Genomic DNA, 19,833 nt, shown 5'->3' with positions numbered 1-19,833 from the left:
GAGAGCAGATCTGTTGAGAGAGCAGATGTTGAGCCCAGGTAGGCAGGCAGGCCCAGTGAAAGTGGGGGTGGTTGCCTGGGTGAATGATTGATCGGCTGTGTCAGCTAGTGCTAGAGCAGGGATGGGCAACTGGCGGCCACGGCCCCCATTTTCTAGGCCCGCAGATTAATCCCCCCTCCCCCAAAAAAAAGTTGGTCTCAACTTAATATTGAGAGTTAGAATAGTACAATACACAAGTTGCGATTTTGACATTTGGTTGTGCATCAGCAATTTTTCTCTTGTTGTCAGTCACTGACAGTGACTCAATTAGCCCATGTCAACTAACATTTTTTAGATTGGTAAATTAGTCTTGCCAGCTATCTAAACTTGTAGTAACCATGGTCAAATTACCATCCAGGAGGGGGGGCATTGATTTTGTTTGTCACACTCAGATATCGTATTCAAAACTGCAAACATTTCTCTCCACTATATGGCAAATTGAGTAGAAAAGCAGGAAATAAGCTTTAAAGCAGCACATTTTTCTCCACCCCATGGCAAAACGAGTAGAATTGCATGAAATGTGTTATAACATTTCAAAAATCTTTCCTCTGCCCCATGCCAAAATGTGTAGAATTGCAGCAAACTTGCTTTAACACTGAAACATTTTCTCTACGTTCCATGGCAAAATGTGTAGAATTGCAGGAAATTAACTCCAAAATGTCAATTTTTTCTCTCCATTGTCAAGACGGGGTGGTCACTTTTTTTGTTGTTGCTCAGAACAAAATTTCACTTGGGTCCCCAAAAAAGGCTAGGGCCGAGTGAGTGAGTGAGTGAGTGAGTGAGTGAGTGAGTGAGTGAGTGAGTGAGTGAGTGAGTGAGTGAGTGGGTGAGTGAGTGAGTGGGTGGGGATGGGATTGGAGAAGGGATGGGAAGGGGGGCGGTTGTTGGGAGGCAGGGGGAGTATGTTTTTAGCCAAGGTTAAATTTAGCAGAGGTCATTTTCTATTTCAATCTCGGCATATCCAGTTTTCTGTCTCTGTGTGGGTTAGTAAATACCATGTGAACTCTTTAGGGCCTTTGGCTAGAATCCAGTTTCTTAATTAATTTGGTGCCACCCGAGCATTAGTAGATTTACTTTACAAAGACAGGGTATCTAAATGTTGTGTGGAAATGACCTTTTTGAATCATTCTGGAACTACGCCATGTACACTGCTCAATCATAAATGTGAAAAGCAATGCTTTGAATAGCACAGACGAGTAGATTGAAATCATGAAGGACAAGCTTTTTAGATTATCCAACAAATTAGCACCTGGACTGAAGTGTGGAACAACATAAGACACTCATTGGTGCTCAGTACTGTTGACATTGTTTTAGTGTTTAAAAAAGTCTCTCTCTCTGCTTCTTCAGCTCAGATGAGTTCCCCTCTAATTCTGCCACAAGTGGTCCCTTCCAAGGCCACTCGCAGTGAGAGTTTTCTATTTCTCTCTTGTCGTCATTCTCAAAAAACAAGGACTAAACAGGATAATTAACCTCCCACTTTTTCAGTGGGCACTAAGTGTGAATGCTTGAGAAAATTACATTCATCAGCGGCTTAATGGATGAGGACGATGACACTCACCATCCCCCTGTCTCACTCCACACACAGACTCTGTGCAGGGGTGGGCGGGGGAGGGAGGGATGGGGTGGAGGGTGAGTGAGAAGGGGCTTTGGTGAGAGAGGGAGACAGAAACAGAGACAGAAACAGAGGAGAGTATTAGACCTCAGGATAAGACCCAGATGCAGACAGTTCGAAGTAACAAAAGTTTATTACAAAAACAGGGGGCAGGCAAACGACAGGTCAAGGGCAGGCAGAGGAGTCTTGTTCTGAGCACAGACAGTGCAGGCGGCAACGAAAGCAGAGACATCCGGAACCATGGTGGGCCACCAAAAGCGTTGTCGCACAAAGGCCAGGGTCCGACGGGCCCCCCCGGGGTCCGGTTGGGAACGCTGAGCCTCACGGACCTGGTGCTCTGTTCCCCAGACGAGGGCAGCCGCCAGGCACGAGGTAGGAAGAATGGCCTCGGGGTCCAAGGGTGTAGAAGCAGGACAATTGCGGCGTGAAAGCATGTCCGGCTTAACATTCTTAGACCACGGGCGGTAGGAGATGGTGAAGTTGAACCAGGTGAACAACAGGGCCCATCGAGCTTGCCTGAAACGTGCAGCTGCACTCTGGACGTGGGTTAGGGCCAATCCACCACAGCTCTCACCTTTCCCAGATCCATCTGCACATTCCCAGCAGCGATGATGTATCCAAGGAAGGAGATGATGGAGCAATGGAACTCGCAAATTTCGGCTTTGATAAACAGCTGGTTCTCCAGGAGACGCTGGAGGACTTGTCGGACATGGAGAACGTGTTCTTAAACTGAGCGGGAAAAGACGAGGATATCGTTGCGGTAGATGAACACAAACCGGTTCAACATGTCCCGGAGAACGTCATTAACTAGGGCGTGGAACACAGCAGGAGCATTGGCCAAACCGAATGGCATCACCAGGTATTCATAGTGTCCGCTAGCAGTGTTAAAGGCTGTCTGCCGCTCGTCACATTCCTGTATCTGTACCAGGTGGGAGGTCTTCCGCAGGTCTTACTTAGAGAAGATAGGGCCCCCTGGAGCGGCTCGAAAGCCGATGCAATGAGTGGTAGCAGGTAACGTTTTTTAACCGTGATGTCATTGAGGCCCCGGTAGGCGATGCACGGGCGCAGAGGTGGAGGGAGAAGGATGGATACCCCCTGCAGCCAGGAAGTCCTCGATGCACGTCTCCATAGTCTTGGTCTCCGGACCCGACAGTGAATACAGCCGTTCCTGGGGTAGTGTAGTGCCCGGGAGAAAGTCGATCCTGCAGTCATAGGGTTGATGCGGAGGAAGCAAAGTGGCCCGGGCCTTGCTGAAAACCTCCCGGAGATCCTGGTACTACCGCGGGAAAGGTTAAGAGGTCAGAGGCTTCTTCCAAGCCCACAGGAAGATGTTCCCGGGCAGGCTGCGCCGACTTCAGGCAATGGGCGTGGCGGAACGGGCTCCAGCCCCCAATAGTACCCGCAGTCCAGTTGATAAGGGGATTGTGGCACTGGAGCCAAGAACACCCCAATACCACGGGAACCTGAGGAGACTTGATGAGCATAAACTGTATAGACTCACTGTGGTTCCGGGACACACGCAGGTGGATAGGAGTAGTATTGTGGGTAACCCTGCCTATGGAGTGCCATCCAGTGCTCTAACGTCCAGGGGACTGGAGAGGGGCTGAGTGGGGATGCCCAGCTCAGATACCAGGGTGGCGTCCATGGAACTCTTGTTGGCCCCAGAGTCAAGGAGAACCCAGAGAGATTTAGACTGAGTCGCCCAACAGCAGGTTGGCATGGAGAGGGGTGCGAATAAGGGGAGAAGAAAAACTCACCGTGTGGCATACCGGAGAACTCGTAAACTACTTATGAGCCTGGTCTATTTAAAGGACCGGTAGACACATAATGACCGGCAGTTCCGCAATACAGACAACTCTGGGTGTTAAGTCTGCATAAGCGTTCGGCTGGAAACAGCCTAGCTCTGCCGAGTTTCTCCGAAAAAGGCGAGCCGGCAGACCTCAGACTCTCGTAGGACCTCGGGTAAGCTCGGATCCTCGGGGACGTAGACGCCGGGGACTTCCAGAGTTCCTCGGAGGCAAGGTGGAATCCTTTGGCGAGCGATTGGGATTGGAATCAGACCTCTCGCTCCTGTTCCCGTAGCCGCCCATTGATCCGGATGGTCAAGGCGATGAGCGAATTGAGATCCGTAGGCAGCTCCCGGGCTGCAAGCTCGTCCTTAACCTCCTCCGATAATCCATTAAGGAATATGTCGAACAGGGACTCCAGGCACTCTCGGCAGCCAAAGTGCAGAAATCAACCGCATAGTCTGCCACACTGCGGGAGTCTTGGCAAAGCTGGAGTAACTTCCAGGCAGCCTCTCTCCCAGACAATGGAGAATCAAAAACCTTTTTCACCTCAGCCACGAACTCCTCCAGGATGAAACTCACGGCAGATTGTTGTTCCCACACCGCAGTGGCCCAGGCAAGAGCCCTCCCGGACATTAGCGTTATGAGATACGCTATCTTCGAGCGCTCTAGGGGAAGGACAAGGGCTGCAGCTCGAAAATGAGGGATCACTGGGAGAGAAACACCCGACAGGTTCCTGACCCTCCAGCGACGCGTTCCAGAGGACTTAAGTGGGGTTCTTGGGAAGCCGGGGTGGCCTGGAGAGACGCACTGCTGACAGCGGTGTTACTGGGGGGTCTTGGAGGCTACTGTTGTGGCCGGCGGCCTCATAGATAATCCGCAGAATTTCTTCAGCACTGTATTCAAGGCACAGTCATGGCATTCTGCCAATGTCTGGAATCAGTCCATAAGACCTCTGAGTATCTCCTCGTGTCTCTTAATGGTGGCTCCTTGGGAGGAGATGGCGTTGCGGAGCTGGTCTGAGTCTGCAGGGTCAGTCATCGCCAGTTCGTACTATCAGACCTCAGGATAAGACCCAGATGCAGACAGCTACAAAAGTTTATTACAAAAACAGGGGGCAGGCAAATGACAGGTCAAYGGCAGGCAGACTCAGACCAGACTCAGACCAGCTCAGACCAGTAATCCAGAGCAGTGTCCGAAAGGTACAGAACGGCAGGCAGGCAGGCTCAGGGTCAGGGCAGGCAGAATAGTAAAAACTGGGAAAATTAGAAAACAGGGACTAGAGAGAAAAACACTGGTAGGCTTGACAAGACGCACTGGCAACAGACAAACACAGGATAATTGGCAACACCTGGAGGGGGTGGAGACAGGCACAAGACAGGTGAAACAGATCAGGGTGTGACAGAGAGATTAGTGATGGAAATTCCACCAACAGTGGTTGGACTTTCATTTGTGTTTCTTGTCATTACTCATTTTATTTAACTAGGCAAGTCAGTTAAGAACAAATTCTAATTTACAACGACGGCCTAGGAACAGTGGGTTAACTGCCTTGTTCAGGGGCAGAACGACAGATCTTTACCTTGTCAGCTCAGGGATTCAATCTAGCAACCTTTCAGTTACTAGTCCAACGCTCTAACCACTAGGCTACCTACCACCCCAAATGTTTTGTTCTAATGACAGCTTTAACAATGTATGTTATTATAAGTGTCATTGCAGAAAGCTATTACTATCTGTGACCAGATGCTGTAGGGAAATTCCATGGTAACAGTGATGCTGACACTGAGATTTCTCACTTTAATAAAATGTATTCCAAACAAAACACCAATGATTGCAAATTTTAACAAACCATACAACTTTGTTAAAGTTGCACAAGGACTACTTTTAAAAATGTCCACTGAAAATTTGACAAAAGCATATTTACTTGAACAGTGCAGATGCAAAGTTTTCTGTGAAAATTGTTAAAAGTAGTCCTCGTGCATTGAATTGTATGGTATGTGGAATTGGCCTGTACTAACTAATCTAATCAAAACAAATCAAATTGTATTTGTCACATGCGCCGAATACAACAGGAGTAGACCTTACTGAGATTAACCAACAATGCCGTTTTAAGAAAATGGAGTTAAGAAAATATTTACTAAATAAACTAAAGTAAAAAATGACACAATAAAATACAAATAACGAGGCTATATACAGAGGGTACCGATACCGAGTCAATGTGCGGGGGGTACAGGTTAGTTGAGGTAATTTGTACATGTAGGTAGGGGTAAAGTGACTATGCATAGATAAACAGCGAGTAGCAGCAGTGTAAAAGCAAAAGGGATAAAAAGGGTTGTTTTGAGGCTAGGTGCAGTTTGTGCCAAGAGACATACCTTTCTGGTCATGGGTGGTACATTATAGAGTGTATATAAAACACAGGAAAATCTTGTTTTTGGCTGCACTGGGCTTGTCAGAGGATTTGTTGTGACTCTCACATTCCTGCGTGTGCTCTGTTCATATTTAGAATTACTGAGAGACAATTTTGCATCATCTCTCACCATGGCATAATTTTGATTTTAATCACCCTCGTCTGATTATCTCTAGATCAGTATGGTATGGATGAATTTCCAGTAGGATATAACCTTGATTTGAAAAGGACAGCAATTAAGCAGCATGTCAAGTCGTTCTGAAATCAACCGACCTGTCATGTTCATTCTCACATACAGTGGGGCAAAAAAGTATTTAGTCAGCCACCAATTGTGCAAGTTCTCCCACTTAAACAGATGAGAGAGGCCTGTAATTTACATCATAGGTACACTTCAACTATGACAGACAAAATGAGGGGGAAAAATCCAGAAAATCACATTGTAGGATTTTTCATGAATTTCAGCAAATTATGGTGGAAAATAAGTATTTGGTCACCTACAAACAAGCAAGATTTCTGGCTCTCACAGACCTGTAACTTCTTCTTTAAGAGGCTCCTCTGTCCTCCACTCGTTACCTGTATTAATGGCACGTGTTTGAACTTGTTATCAGTATAAAAGACACCTGTCCACAACCTCAAACAGTCACACTCCAAACTCCACTATGGCCAAGACCAAAGAGCTGTCAAAGGACACCAGAAACAAAATTGTAGACCTGCACCAGGCTGGGAAGACTGAATCTGCAATAGGTAAGCAGCTTGGTTTGAAGAAATCAACTGTGGGAGCAATTATTAGGAAATGGARGACATACAAGACCACTGATAATCTCCCTCGATCTGGGGCTCCACGCAAGATCTCACCCCGTGGGGTCAAAATGATCACAAGAACGGTGAGCAAAAATCCCAGAACCACACGGGGGGACCTAGTGAATGACCTGCAGAGAGCTGGGACCAAAGTAACAAAGCCTACCATCAGTAACACACTACGCCKCCAGGGACTCAAATCCTGCAGTGCCAGTACATGTCCAGGCCCGTCTGAAGTTTGCTAGAGAGCATTTGGATGATCCAGAAGAAGATTGGGAGAATGTCATATGGTCAGATGAAACCAAAATAKAACTTTTTGGTAAAAACTCAACTCGTCGTGTTTGGAGGACAAAGAATGCTGAGTTGCATCCAAAGAACACCATACCTACTGTGAAGCATGGGGGTGGAAACATCATGCTTTGGGGCTGTTTTTCTGCAAAGGGACCAGGACGACTGATCCGTGTAAAGGAAAGAATGAATGGGGCCATGTGTCGTGAGATTTTGAGTGAAAACCTCCTTCCRTCAGCAAGGGCATTGAAGATGAAACGTGGCTGGGTCTTTCAGCATGACAATGATCCCAAACACACCGCCCGGGCAACGAAGGAGTGGCTTCGTAAGAAGCATTTCAAGGTCCTGGAGTGGCCTAGCCAGTCTCCAGATCTCAACCCCATAGAAAATCTTTGGAGGGAGTTGAAAGTCCGTGTTGCCCAGCAACAGCCCCAAAACATCACTGCTCTAAGAGGAGATCTGCATGGAGGAATGGGCCAGAATACCAGCAACAGTGTGTGAAAACCTTGTGAAGACTTACAGAAAACGTTTGACCTCTGTCATTGCCAACAAAGGGTATATAACAAAGTATTGAGAAACTTTTGTTATTGACCAAATACTTATTTTCCACCATAATTTGCAAATAAATTCATAAAAAATCCTACAATGTGATTTTCTGGATTTTATTTCCTCATTTTGTCTGTCATAGTTGAAGTGTACCTAAGATGAAAATTACAGGCCTCTCTCATCTTTTTAAGTGGGAGAACTTGCACAATTGGTGGCTGACTAAATACGTTTTTTGCCCCACTGTACATAACCCTCTAAATTATTTGGATGACATCCTTATATCAATCAATTAAAGAGCATTTCACAAAGATTAAGATTATGGAAGTCTGTTAAGTATAGTTCTCCTAAATTAGATTTTGTGTCAAATTGAACCTRCCATTCTGATGCAATTATGAAATGGGCTCATCTGAACAAGCCAAAATTGGCACAGGACAGTGAACACAAGGACTGCTAGTCCCCTGCTGCTGCCTGTTGATTGTTGAGCTCTTTCCCTGTAAATCATGTTTATCTGCCTGCAGAGGAAATTTGGAGGCTATTCTTAGGCTGATTGGCCCGTTGTAAAGGGAAAGGGAGGCAGATCTCTGGCAGTGTACTTACTCTGTGTCTCGTTGGAATCTCCAGTATGATTAATGGTATGTCTCATTTGATAAGACAGATTAAAATTAAACATAGTGGGAAAATGGGAGGATATTTATTTGTTCACTTCCTTTAGCTGTTTTTTTTTGCGAAAGTCACATTGATTTAGAGGCCTGGCATTTAACAATTGAGAATAGTTCATATTCTGGAAACACTTCAAATAAATAACCCTGTATGAGGTTTGGTTCAGATCACCATAGGCACAAACACGCTCACTATACTGCCGCCATTGACCTCGACAGAGTTAACTAGCTGTGGTATACTTCAAGCTTATTATTTAACCTTTTCCTAATTGACTGGACAATGTTTTGGCCCATCAGTCAGTTTACATAGTGTTGCACTGCTGCATGTGAATTAATATTGTATTTGAAACTTCCTTTTACCTGCTCCCTCTCTCTTTGATCTCCCTGTCCTTTTGAATATTCTTGAATATTCTTTGTAGCAAATCATCAGAGTCCTAATATGTTGTGTGTGCGTGTGTGTGTGTGTGTGCGCCTTTACACCTGCGTCTTCTCTCCGCAGGTACATTCGTGTCTGCCTTCACTGTGCTGTGCGGAGCGCGTACGGACCTGCCCGACCGCCACATGTGCTGTGTGTTCTGGCTGAACATCGCAGCAGCCTTCATCCAGATCCTCACAGCCATCGTCATGGTTGGCTGGATCATGAGTATATTCTGGGGCATGGACATGGTCATCCTGGCAAGTATGTATCACTATRTATCATGCCTTTAGACGTGATTGATTTAACTTTTGAAAGTCTATGTGTATAAGGCTTATTATTGTGTATCAAAGGTCTATACAGGACATTTTCGAGCAGACCATCATAAGACAGGTCAGAAAATGTCCAGAAAGGTCATATCGTACCCCACACATGTACTGAACACAGATTTTCAGCTGATGCCATTGGGGTGGTGTTATCAGTTTCCTAGATGCAGGCTGAACATATACAAACATTCCTTTCCTTTTCCTGTCAATAAAATGTCTAAACAGTAAAAGAGGTAGGACTGGAGCCTGGCCAGTAGGCCTTAAATCACCAATAAAAAGTTCGGACACACCTACTCATTCAAGGGCTTTTCTTTATTTTTTTACTATGTTTGACATTGTAGAATAATAGTGAAGACATCAAAACTATGAAATAACACATACGGAATCATGTAGTAACCAAACAAGTGTTAAACAAATCAAAATATATTTTTATATTTAAGATTCTTCAAAGTAACCACCCTTTGCTTTGATGACAGCTTTGCACATCTTGGCATTCTCTCAACCAGCTTCATGAAGAATGCTTTTCTAACCGTCTTGAAGGAGTTCCCACATATGCTGAGCACTTCTTGGCTGCTTTTCCGTCACTCTGCGGTCTAAACTCTCATTCCTTCACTCTCACTCCAAACCATCTCAATTGGGTTGAGGTCGGGTGATTGTGGAGGCCAGGTCTTCTGATGCAGCACTCCGTTACTCTCCTTCTTGGTCAAATAGCCTTTACACAGCCTGGAGGTGTGTTGGGTGATTGTCTTTTTGAAAACAAATGATAGTCCCACTAAACACAAACCAGATAGGATGGCGTATCGCTGCAGAATGCTGTGGTAGCAATGCTGGTTAAGTGTGCCTTGAATTCTAAGTAAATCACAGACAGTGTCACCAGCAAAGTACCCCCACACCATCACACCTCCTCCATGCTTCACAGTGGGAACCACACATGCGGAGATCATTCGTTCACCTACTCTATATCTCACAAAGACACCGCGGTTGGAACCAAAACTCTTAAATTTGGACTCATCAGACCAAAGGACAGATTTCCACCGGTCTAATGTCCATTGCTCGTGTGACTTGGCCCAAGCAAGTCTCTTCTTCTTATTGGTGTCTTTTAGTAGTGGTTTCTTTGCAGCATTTCAACCATGAAGGCCTGATTCAAGCAGTCTCCTCTGAACAGTTGATGTTGAGATGTATCTGTTACTTGAACACTGTGAAGCATTTATTTGGGCTGCAATCTGAGCTGCAGTTAACTGTAATGAACTTATCCTCTGCAGCAGAGGTACAGTGGTTCTTCATTTAAAAGTTTTGAGCTTATGCCGTGACCGTTAGTGGTAGATGGTGGCATTCTGTCATTGCACCACACCATCACAAGGTGGAGTTAGACCACTGATCTATCGGTAGTCTAAACTGTGGCAATTAATGGAGGCGTTTTCAGTCTGAGAGTCTCTCCTCTGGCACTAGAGTCCTGCATCAGGCAACAACCACAAAAACTGTCGGTGGTCCTGGAGTTAAGAGAGAACTTGGGTATATACCAATTAAAAAATTAAAAAATTCGCCTTTATTTAGCCAAGTAGGCCAGTTGAGAACAAGTTCTCATTTACAACTGCGACCTGGCCAAGATAAAGCAAAGCAGTGCGATAAAAACAACAACACAGAGTTACACATAAATAAACGTACAGTCGAAAAGAAAAATAGAAAAATCTATGTACAGTGTGTGCAAATGTAGAAGAGTAGGGAGGTAGGCAATAAATAGGCCCTAGAGGCAAAAATAATTACAATTTAGCATTAATACTGGAGTGATAGATGTGCAGATGATGATGTGCAAGTAGAGATACTGGGGTGCAAAAGAGCAAGAGGGTAAGTAATAATATGGGGATGAGGTAGTCGGGTGTACTATTTACAGGTACAGTGATCGGTAAGCTGCTCAGACAGCTGATGCTTAGAGAGGGAGGTATAAGACTCCAGCTTCAGAGTTTTTTTGCGTTCGATTCATGTTCATTGGAAGCAGAGAACTGGAAGAAAGGCGGCCAAAGCGGGTGTCGTGTCTTTTGACTATGCCAGATTGATCGCTATGAAATGCTATTCTATAAAATAATTTCTCCGTAATTATTATCACCTGATTGAACTAATCATGTAAATATTAATTAACTAGAGAGGGACCACACGAAAGAATATTTATAGAGCTGTTATCTTTCGAATAAACTCTTAAAGATTTTGTAATATTTTACTAAATAGCCGTCACATTAATCGTCATTATATTCAGTCTCATCTGAAAGTTGTAAGTCCTTGATTGTCTGCAAGAATCCTGGCCAACAAGTTGAATCAGCAATACAAAATTGGGGTTAATTATTTATTTACTAAATACCTAACTAATCACACCGAATCACACATATACAATTAAATCATAACTTGATCACAAAATTACGTCATACAGAAAACGGCCCTAGCGGGCGGAATAGATATGACAGCTTGTTACACAAAGGAAGGGGCGGGATTTTAGTGAAAGAGCGGGAGATTCGGACTAGGCGAGCTGTGCTCTCGTAAATCAGTATTTGGTGCATTCTAAATTACCGCCCATTTAAGAAAGAAAATGCAATACATATTACTCTGAGCTGCGCTTCAGTAGGTTGGTGGTAGATGGAAGACCGTATCGCCAACCCGAGTCCTCTGTCCTTTGGAGGATGTCTCTGGTCTCTGGTAGTCACGGGATACTTTGTAGTACCGTTGTGTGTGGAAGACGGGATACTCGACTGTCCTTCCTAACCTGCGTTTGTAGCAGCTGTTGCCAACTCAACGGCTAGGAGATATCACTTCTGTAGTGAACACGAGTTCAAAGTTCATACCATTCACAATCAAAGTCCCTGCTGATGTTGGCCTAGTTCTGTAGTATTTGTCTGAACCATCTTGACATCGGATCGTCATCCAAAATGTGCCCGGAACAGGAAGTTACATTTTTGTCACTGGCTTTATATAGTGGATAGAGGGTGTGTCTGAAAAGTTTATAACCCATGCCTCTTCACAGGGGCGGCCACTGTGAGCAGAGGGAAACTTATGAAAGCACAGATCTCTCATTTGGAAGCTAAAATTACATTTCAACTCTTCACAAATAATGTCATATTCAAACATTTCAATTAAACAACAATTCCATGTGAATCCGATACCTCTGACGTTTAGACTTTTCACAGTAGAGTTTGTCATTCTATCATTGATGAGGAATGTGTCAGCGGGCAACCGAACTGACATAATATACCTTAAGTACCACCGCATATGTTCAGTTGGTTGGATTGCCAGAATATAGTTCATTTTCCCCCAACTTCTGATGTTACCCAGAATCTCTATGTTAACCCATGGGTTTCCTTATGTCACATCAGTTATAGTGGGGAGAGAGAAAAAGGGGGAAGGAGGTATTTATGACTGTCGTAAACCTACCCCCAACCCAACGTCATGACAGTCCCCCCATGTTGGGTTCAATCTTGCGATTAAACTGCATGTTGCAAACCAACATACAAATGACCGTGGGTTGTCCTGGTTGTGGACCATCGTTTTGGTCCCCATCTGGTGGTCGCTCCAGGTAGGGTATCTGCGAATCAAGAAGTCTGCTCCTTGGCTGGACAGCAGATGTCCAGTTGGTGATCGCTGTGGCAGTCCCCCCTCTGGTGTGGTCGACCCGGGTAGGGTGTCTGCAAATGAAGAAGTCTGCTCCATGGCTGGACAGCAGATGTCCAGTTGGTGATCGCTTGTGGCAGTCCCCCCTCTGGTGTGGTCGACCCGGGTAGGGTGTCTGCAAATAAGAAGTCTGCTCCATGGCTGGACAGCAGATGTCCAGTTGGTGATCGCTGTGGCAGTCCCCCTCTGGTGTGGTCGACCCGGGTAGGGTGTCTGCAAATGAAGAAGTCTGCTCCATGGCTGGACAGCAGATGTCCAGTTGGTGATCGCTGTTGCAGTCCCCCCTCTGGTGTGGTCGACCCGGGTAGGGTGTCTGCAAATGAAGAAGTCTGCTCCATGGCTGGGCAGGGAGGTCCGGATTGGGATCACCGTTCCGGACCCGTAGTCTGGTCGTCCAGACTGGAAGATTGGGCAGTAACTTAGGCAGATGTTAACAACGCACACACACTCATGAAATATAGCATTACATTTCCTCCAAATGAGCGGCGTGTGGCACTAACTGATGGTTGTATGGGGAAGTTGTTGCCAATTTTGCCGAAGAAAATGAAACAAAATGAAATGAAAGCATAAACAAAACAAAATATAGTTTATGCCACCTTAAACCATCTAATTGGACTGTATTCTATCTACGTCCATGGTCTTGGCAAAATGACCCTATCATGGCATTGTCTAATGTCATATCTAGGGCTCTTCTAATTTGCGGGGTGTGGTTAGGGTACTATCCTAAGTTGATAACTATATGATACGTCTACAGCTGTAAGGCACTAGTTTTGGGCAGTCTACAGGGATTGACCTATGGACTTCTGAGAAGAAAACTGGTGAGTGCTGTAGCTGTAGAGTTAAAGGCCTCAAAATAAATGTTCAACTTTACTAAGGCTGGTATTTTGCTCGGACCCTTAAGTGATCCTAGCATAAATCCTAATTGGATGTTCCGTTGTACATGTGCGTTTATGCGTACGCAAGCAACATGTCAAGGGAGGAAACCAAGTATCCTGGCAGATTACAACTTGTTCAGAACGATTCTGACGTAGTCAGGTAATTTTCAGGTCAATGCCTGGAGGTCAGTCAGAATTGGTGTCGAGGGAGTCTGTAGTGGTTTTACTACCAGTCACTGTCTTCCACTATTGTAGTGGCAGTAGGTATGGAGAAGTATTCTTCATAGCTATGTTATCCACGGAGGAGCTAACCTCATGACGGAAGTACTAAGTATTAGACCAGTCGTACATGGTGTGATCGTGGTTCCTGCCTTCTAATAACTTTTCTCCTGAACGGAGGGTTCTATTTATTAGCGGCGTGTGTAACCATTGGAAGAGTGCAATGGAGATTCCCTTCCCCGCGCTGCACCCTGAGTGACTCGGACTCAGTCACTGTTATCAAAAGCAATTTAAGTGAGGTTACTAATCCTCTTACTGAGTGTTGCTGGACTGACTGTGGTATTGGTACTGGTACTCAAGGGGTCCAGTCGTCCTACCGATTTATTTCTGAAATGTTATCCTACAGGAATACCTGATTAGAGCATATTACTAGTTGTCTTGTAGTGACTACTACACATGGCAAGGAATGATTATTGTTGCCATTTGTTTTGGAGGTGGACAAGTCCACTGGACTTCCTTTACGACCAGGTGGTACACCTCAATAATATCTTAATGTGTTCTAAGATAATCCCCGTCTAGGGCCTGTCTGCTCCTCACTGTTCTCAAATGGGAGTTTACAACTAGATTTGATTTTTGCTCTGGCGGCCTCGTACGGTGTTGTCCGTAGTCTCGACCCCCCCACCGGCCTCGATAAGGCTCATCATGGGTCTGGCTACTATTCCCCCCTTTGCGTCTCGGGACCCCCCACCAGCATGTGGTGTTGGTATCCGAGGCGCAAACGAAAGGTTCGGACCCTATGTACGAGTGTCAGTGGCCGCGTTATTATGAGAATGGCTGCAACCTTTCAACCAAATCTCCTGGTGGTTGTGCTTCAACACCCTCAGTGGCTGTCGAGGTCTGTCAGTCACCACGCGACCGCGTGTGGCAACCTCTTCAGTACCTGCGAACTGAGACGAGGATATCGGTCTGTGATATCGCAAAGTGTTTCACCAGTGGGAGTCAACGGGTCAGTTGCTGGACTGACGCCATTAGTGTCATTGTAAGGGTTGACAGTCCCCCACAAAGCGGAAGGTGTGTCATCGGAAGCAGAGTATACTCTGCGCATCGATGTGTTTTTCTTGCTGAGACGGCCGCAGTGCTTGCGGAAGTGTCTGAAGGGCAAGAGAAGTTCATCTCCAACTACCGTATTGCATGACTGCAAGGAGGAGGGAAGTAGCTCATTCACAGAGACACTGGCTCGAAAACGTGAAAAGAATTGTCCATCAGATTGGCTGATGGAATGTGTTGAGATATCGTAATATCTCCTTGGATCGGATTCTGCACCCAGTGTTTTTTAAACGTCTTTTTCCCGAGGGGTGCTTCCGACAGATACCCCTCGTGACTGACTGCGTTGCAGCTAGCGTTAGGGAAAGACAGTGTGGTCGGTGTGGAGAAGGCACGGTAGCCTGTGACCATACCTGGTTTGTTTTCCAATCCATCAATGGGAGTAACCGATCCATCAAGTCTGCTCCCAGTAGCAGGGGTACAGTTTCGAGGCTAGTAACATACACAGGGTGGACGAGCGATATGTCCTTGAAGTGTAGTTTCAGCATGACGCTCAATGTGAGAGGCGAGGTAGTCTGAGTGACCCCTCGAAGTGTAGTGTCGCATCGTTCCACTTTTAACCAACGTTTAGTTGGCTTCAAAGCCCTTTTTAGATCATCAAACAATGTTTGAGAGATGAGTGATATTGTCGCACCCGAATCAATTAGCGCATGACAAGTTAAGCAGTCCTCCAGGACTGTTTCCAGGTATGGGCGTTTAGATTCGTGTTTAGTGGACATATTCCCCACAAAGTGAAGTGGTCTTTCGCAACAACGTGATGTGTCAATTCTGTTCAAGGTGGAAGCAGATTGACTTTTACGATTTTGAGTGGGCTTGCTTTAACAAGCGTTTGACCTTTTTCTTCGCAACCTGTATCAGAGTTTATAGACAAAGCCCGTGGGCTTGTTTCTTGGTCAATCGGGCCCTGGATAGGGTCTCGAGTGAAAGCAGGAGGGATTTGAATTTTAACGTTCCTTGCTATGGGTTAATTCCTGCGGACCTGGAGTCCGGTAATTCCCTGTCTAGTCCTTGTGACTTATCTTTTACCCTTTTCTCAAATGTTTCTCCCTTTAGTTCTTCACGTAGTGGAACTTCTGGAGAACATTGGTCTACGTTTTGATCATCCTTCAACCCTTTGTTACCCTTGTGCTCTGACCTTGTGTGGGTTGGGTGCAGGAACGTAGGTGAACAGGTCGATTGTAGCGGTAGTCGTTTTGATGGCGACGTGCTTTACAGTTTATTTCGACCGCGGAGGTTATTGGAATCATGGTTTTGTGGTAGAAACTGTTGTTGTGCTGTCATTTCTTAACGCTCCAATACCTGATAATGCACCCTCTGACTGGAGTGAGTGCTCCTGGTCAAACTTCAAAACCGAGTGGTCAGGCTCTTTGCGTTGCGAGCTTTTGATGCCTCAAAAGCTGTGCTTGCGAGCTCTCTGAGTTGTAAGATAGGCAAGCCAATGTGGGCTGCATGCCCAAGTAGGTAATGAAGGTGGGATACATGTTCGACAGGAACATTTGTTTAAATGGTAACAGGTCTTCCATGCCTGTTTCAGTGAGTAGGCCAAAGTAAGCTGAACGAAGCCTATGATAGTAAGCTTGTGGGTGCTCATTCCGAGCTTGTTTGACCGTGTTAGCCAGTGAGCTATCGTGTTTGCGAGTTGCAGAACCACTGAATTCTAATTTCAAAGCTGTGGCAAGTTTTAGCGTAGTCATTTACACGTGTTGCTGTTGTAGGCGAATACCTTGTCACGTGTCTATTCGACGTTCGCTTCAACAAGGTAAACCCTGTCAGAACCCGTAGCATTCGGGTAGCCATCCAACACGTCCTCTATGTCAGCGAGGAACGTTTCAGTATCGTTTGGCTGACCTGGAACGGGGTCAAAGGTGGGGAAATACTTGACGAGTTTGTCAAGGTATTCCGCATCAAGCGGGCGGGCTTTATCCTGTGGGGAAAGTGGGGCCAAAAGGCCAAGAGGAGAAGCCAAGCTTTGGCTTTGTTGGCCAAGAGGCGCCATATTACTCAGTGCCGAATGGCCAAGCGGAGAAGACTGGGGGACACCTGACGGAGGCAATGTCTGAAACCTATCGTCTTCACTCCATTGAGTACCGGGCTCCGGTTGCTTGGATGGATAGTCACGCTGTAGAGCGTGACCCTTCTGGACTTCCTCCAGATGGTACCTAAGGTGGTATTTCTGCTGCATTGCAGAGTCCACTTGAGCGCTTAGAGTACTGATTTTGGACACGTGAGTGTCGCACTTGCTCCTTTCGGTCTCAAACTTATCTGTCATGGCTTGCAGATAGATGTCTTGAGTACTGAGCGAGAGATTCAGTGATGAGATTTCTTCCGCTTGTTTAGAAATCAAGATTTCCATCTTCATCACCCGAGTTCTCTCATCATTCATTTGGTCAGCGACTTCAATGATGTTCTGGCTATTTGTTCATCAAACTTCGTCATTTTGTTCATCAACTGGATCGTCTTTGGTCTGCAGAATGTTTTGAGTAGCGCCGTGTGTACTCTGAGTAACGTTTCAACAAAACTGCCTGCATGTCTGTTATCGAATTGCGCGCTCCTATTTGTAATACACTCAACAGATTATCGTTTGGAGTTGGACCACCTCGTATTCAGTTTTTGGCTAAATCGAGTTGTTGCTGGAGACAACGATTTGTGTTGAAGGATTTTGCTCTCATCGTCAGTAAGCTATTTGCACATTACTTTCAATTGTTCAGATTTCCAAACGGCAGTTCCATCGACTAAGCAGAATGTTTTCCATTTTTCCTGCTTTTGTCAATAGTGGCTCAGTTCTCTCCACCTGTACCCTAATGCTAGCACGACTGCACGTGCTTCAAGCTTGTGCACGTTGGATTGAACGATTGCCACCATTTTTTATGGTCGATAACGATCAGTGCAAAAGTGGGGGAGACCGTTCACAAAGCCTGCGTTGATGGGTTGATTTCTGTGAGGCGTGCGCACTTTCGGCTGTTTATTTCGCACTAATGGGCATAATTGATAGGGTTTGGTATCGCTGCTGAGGTCAGAGATCAATCCGTTTTCATGGGTTGGAGGATCACTACTTAGCGGAGGAGTGGTGACCCCCTCCTTTGCTGTAAGCTTGCCACATTCATTAGAAAATTTAGAGGAAATTTTTGCACTAAATTATTCAAAGTTTGGGATTTGAATTGAATTGGACAGCTTGCAAGACAAAGTATTAATCTATTTATAGATGTTTTGGACCAAAACTACCAGACGTGTACCAGTAATGTGGAAGTTGGCGTGACAATGAAATTTGCCAAAAAGCAAGTTGGAGATCTATTAATCAAGGCCAATATTCAATCCTACCTGGTAGGCTATGAGAGTATTAAACTTTAATTAACATGAGATGTGGGCTTCATCTTGAGGTTAATATGATAAGTTTAGAAAGTGTCTCATTTGATTGGAAAGAACATGAAAATATGTTCCAACCAATTTAACTAGATTAAATTGAATGAGACGATTATCCATACAATCTCTCGTTGATGAGTATAATAAGTCGTTAACACAGTCAGTAGACCAAATGCTGGGCACCATTCAACAACTGTGGACCTTCCTCCCTAAGGCCGAACCACAATGGGATTCCCGCTGGGCGGGGCTTTCTGTTCAATACGGATTACTGAAAGGTTTTGAAAAACCGAAAATTTTACTGATTTGAATCAATTTAATATTAAATCAAACCTGTATAGGAATTTGGATAAAAACTTTAATTAACCGTGAGAGAAGTGCTCTTAATCTAGGGTTAGTTTGGAAAAAGTGTGCAATGTCGTTATTAGAGAGAACCTCAACATTTGGATATTATTTAAAATATCCCATTTCAGAATGATAAATGGCCAGATTCACACTTACTTAGTTCTCAATTGGATAAGACACTTGATATTTCGTCGTGGAAAATCATAAGTAATGACTGAGGTGTTGACCTGGAATAATTCGTTCATGAACAGAAGTATTCTTGGGGACACTTCACGCGGGCCAATGATTTACCCGCTGAAATCAATACGAACTTACCGCCTCGGGCGACTTTCCGTTCCGCGATGGCGGAGGAATGTTCAGCTGGCACCAGAAACAATATTACTATGGGCTCTTTCCCTTGTTAGTCGTTTCAGCAACCTCTGCCCAGGCTAACCTTCCTTTGATGCCTTGAAAATGTACACTGTTAGGATTCCCCTTGGCAAGGAAAGGTTGTTATAATAACCAGTATATGTTCAAACCCTTATTCGGCGTTTTTGACAATGTTTTTTACCGGAACACCGCGGCAAACATGAATGCACCAGGAGAGAGATCATATTACGGCTGGGTCGACTATAGTCTCCTGAAATTTCAATTCGGCTGGCTCTTCGGTCCTCGCTTCGAGAAATTAATAATGACTCCGCCTACCAGCCGTATGAAACGCGGTCAGCAGGAAATGAGCCCTGCGTTTGGCCAAACGCACTATTTCTCGATGTTATAATTAGCTTTCTTCAAGCCTTTTGGTAGAAAATGTATTCGCTTATGTTGTCTACTGACTATTACGTCAAGAGAACACGTGGGCGGGGAATCTCCGCGCACACCACACAACAATGCTTGTCTTATCACTCCAAAAATGTGTATAGTTAAATTTGGTATATTAGGAACTGCTTTTAAATTTTAACAGGCTGAATCAAAATGAAGCTTCAACTCTATCTTAGCTCCACGCCAGGGGGCTCCAATATGCTTTTAATTAACCCAAACGTTTGGCAGCCTAGTTCCCATTTAATCGTTCAAATCCTCTTCCGGGACATCATTGAACAATGGTAAATTCTTAATTACGGAGTATACATCTTGGCTAAGAAGTTGAATCAGCAATACAAAATTTTGGGTTTATTTATTTACTAAATACCTACACTAATCCACCACAGATATCACACATGTATACAATTTAAATCATAACCTTGATCACAAATTACGTCATACAGAAAACGCCCCTAGCGGCGGGAATAGATTTATGAAGCTTGTTACCACAAAGGGACAGGGGGGCCGGGATATTTAGTGAAAGAGCGGGAGATTCGGAACAGGCAAAAAGCTGTTGCTCTCGTAAATATAGTTTCTTCAGGCATTCTTAAATACCGCCCATTTGACA

The 19,833-nt window shown here is 45.1% G+C and overlaps 1 protein-coding gene across 1 annotated transcript in view; it reads left to right on the top strand.

Moving 5' to 3' along the window:
• LOC112068140 (protein stum homolog) overlaps positions 1-19,833 on the top strand; it is a 46,460-nt gene that overhangs the window by 9,019 nt on the left and 17,608 nt on the right. Inside the window, exon 2 of the mRNA XM_024135191.2 lies at positions 8,633-8,812. Coding sequence (XP_023990959.1) covers positions 8,633-8,812 — 180 coding nt within the window. The remainder of the gene's footprint in view (positions 1-8,632; positions 8,813-19,833) is intronic.

This window comes from Salvelinus sp. IW2-2015, unplaced genomic scaffold (genome assembly GCF_002910315.2).
Source record: "Salvelinus sp. IW2-2015 unplaced genomic scaffold, ASM291031v2 Un_scaffold86, whole genome shotgun sequence".
Taxonomy (NCBI): domain Eukaryota; kingdom Metazoa; phylum Chordata; class Actinopteri; order Salmoniformes; family Salmonidae; genus Salvelinus; species Salvelinus sp. IW2-2015.
Note: the sequence above shows the minus strand (reverse complement) of the source record. Positions and strands in the feature narration are given on the sequence as shown.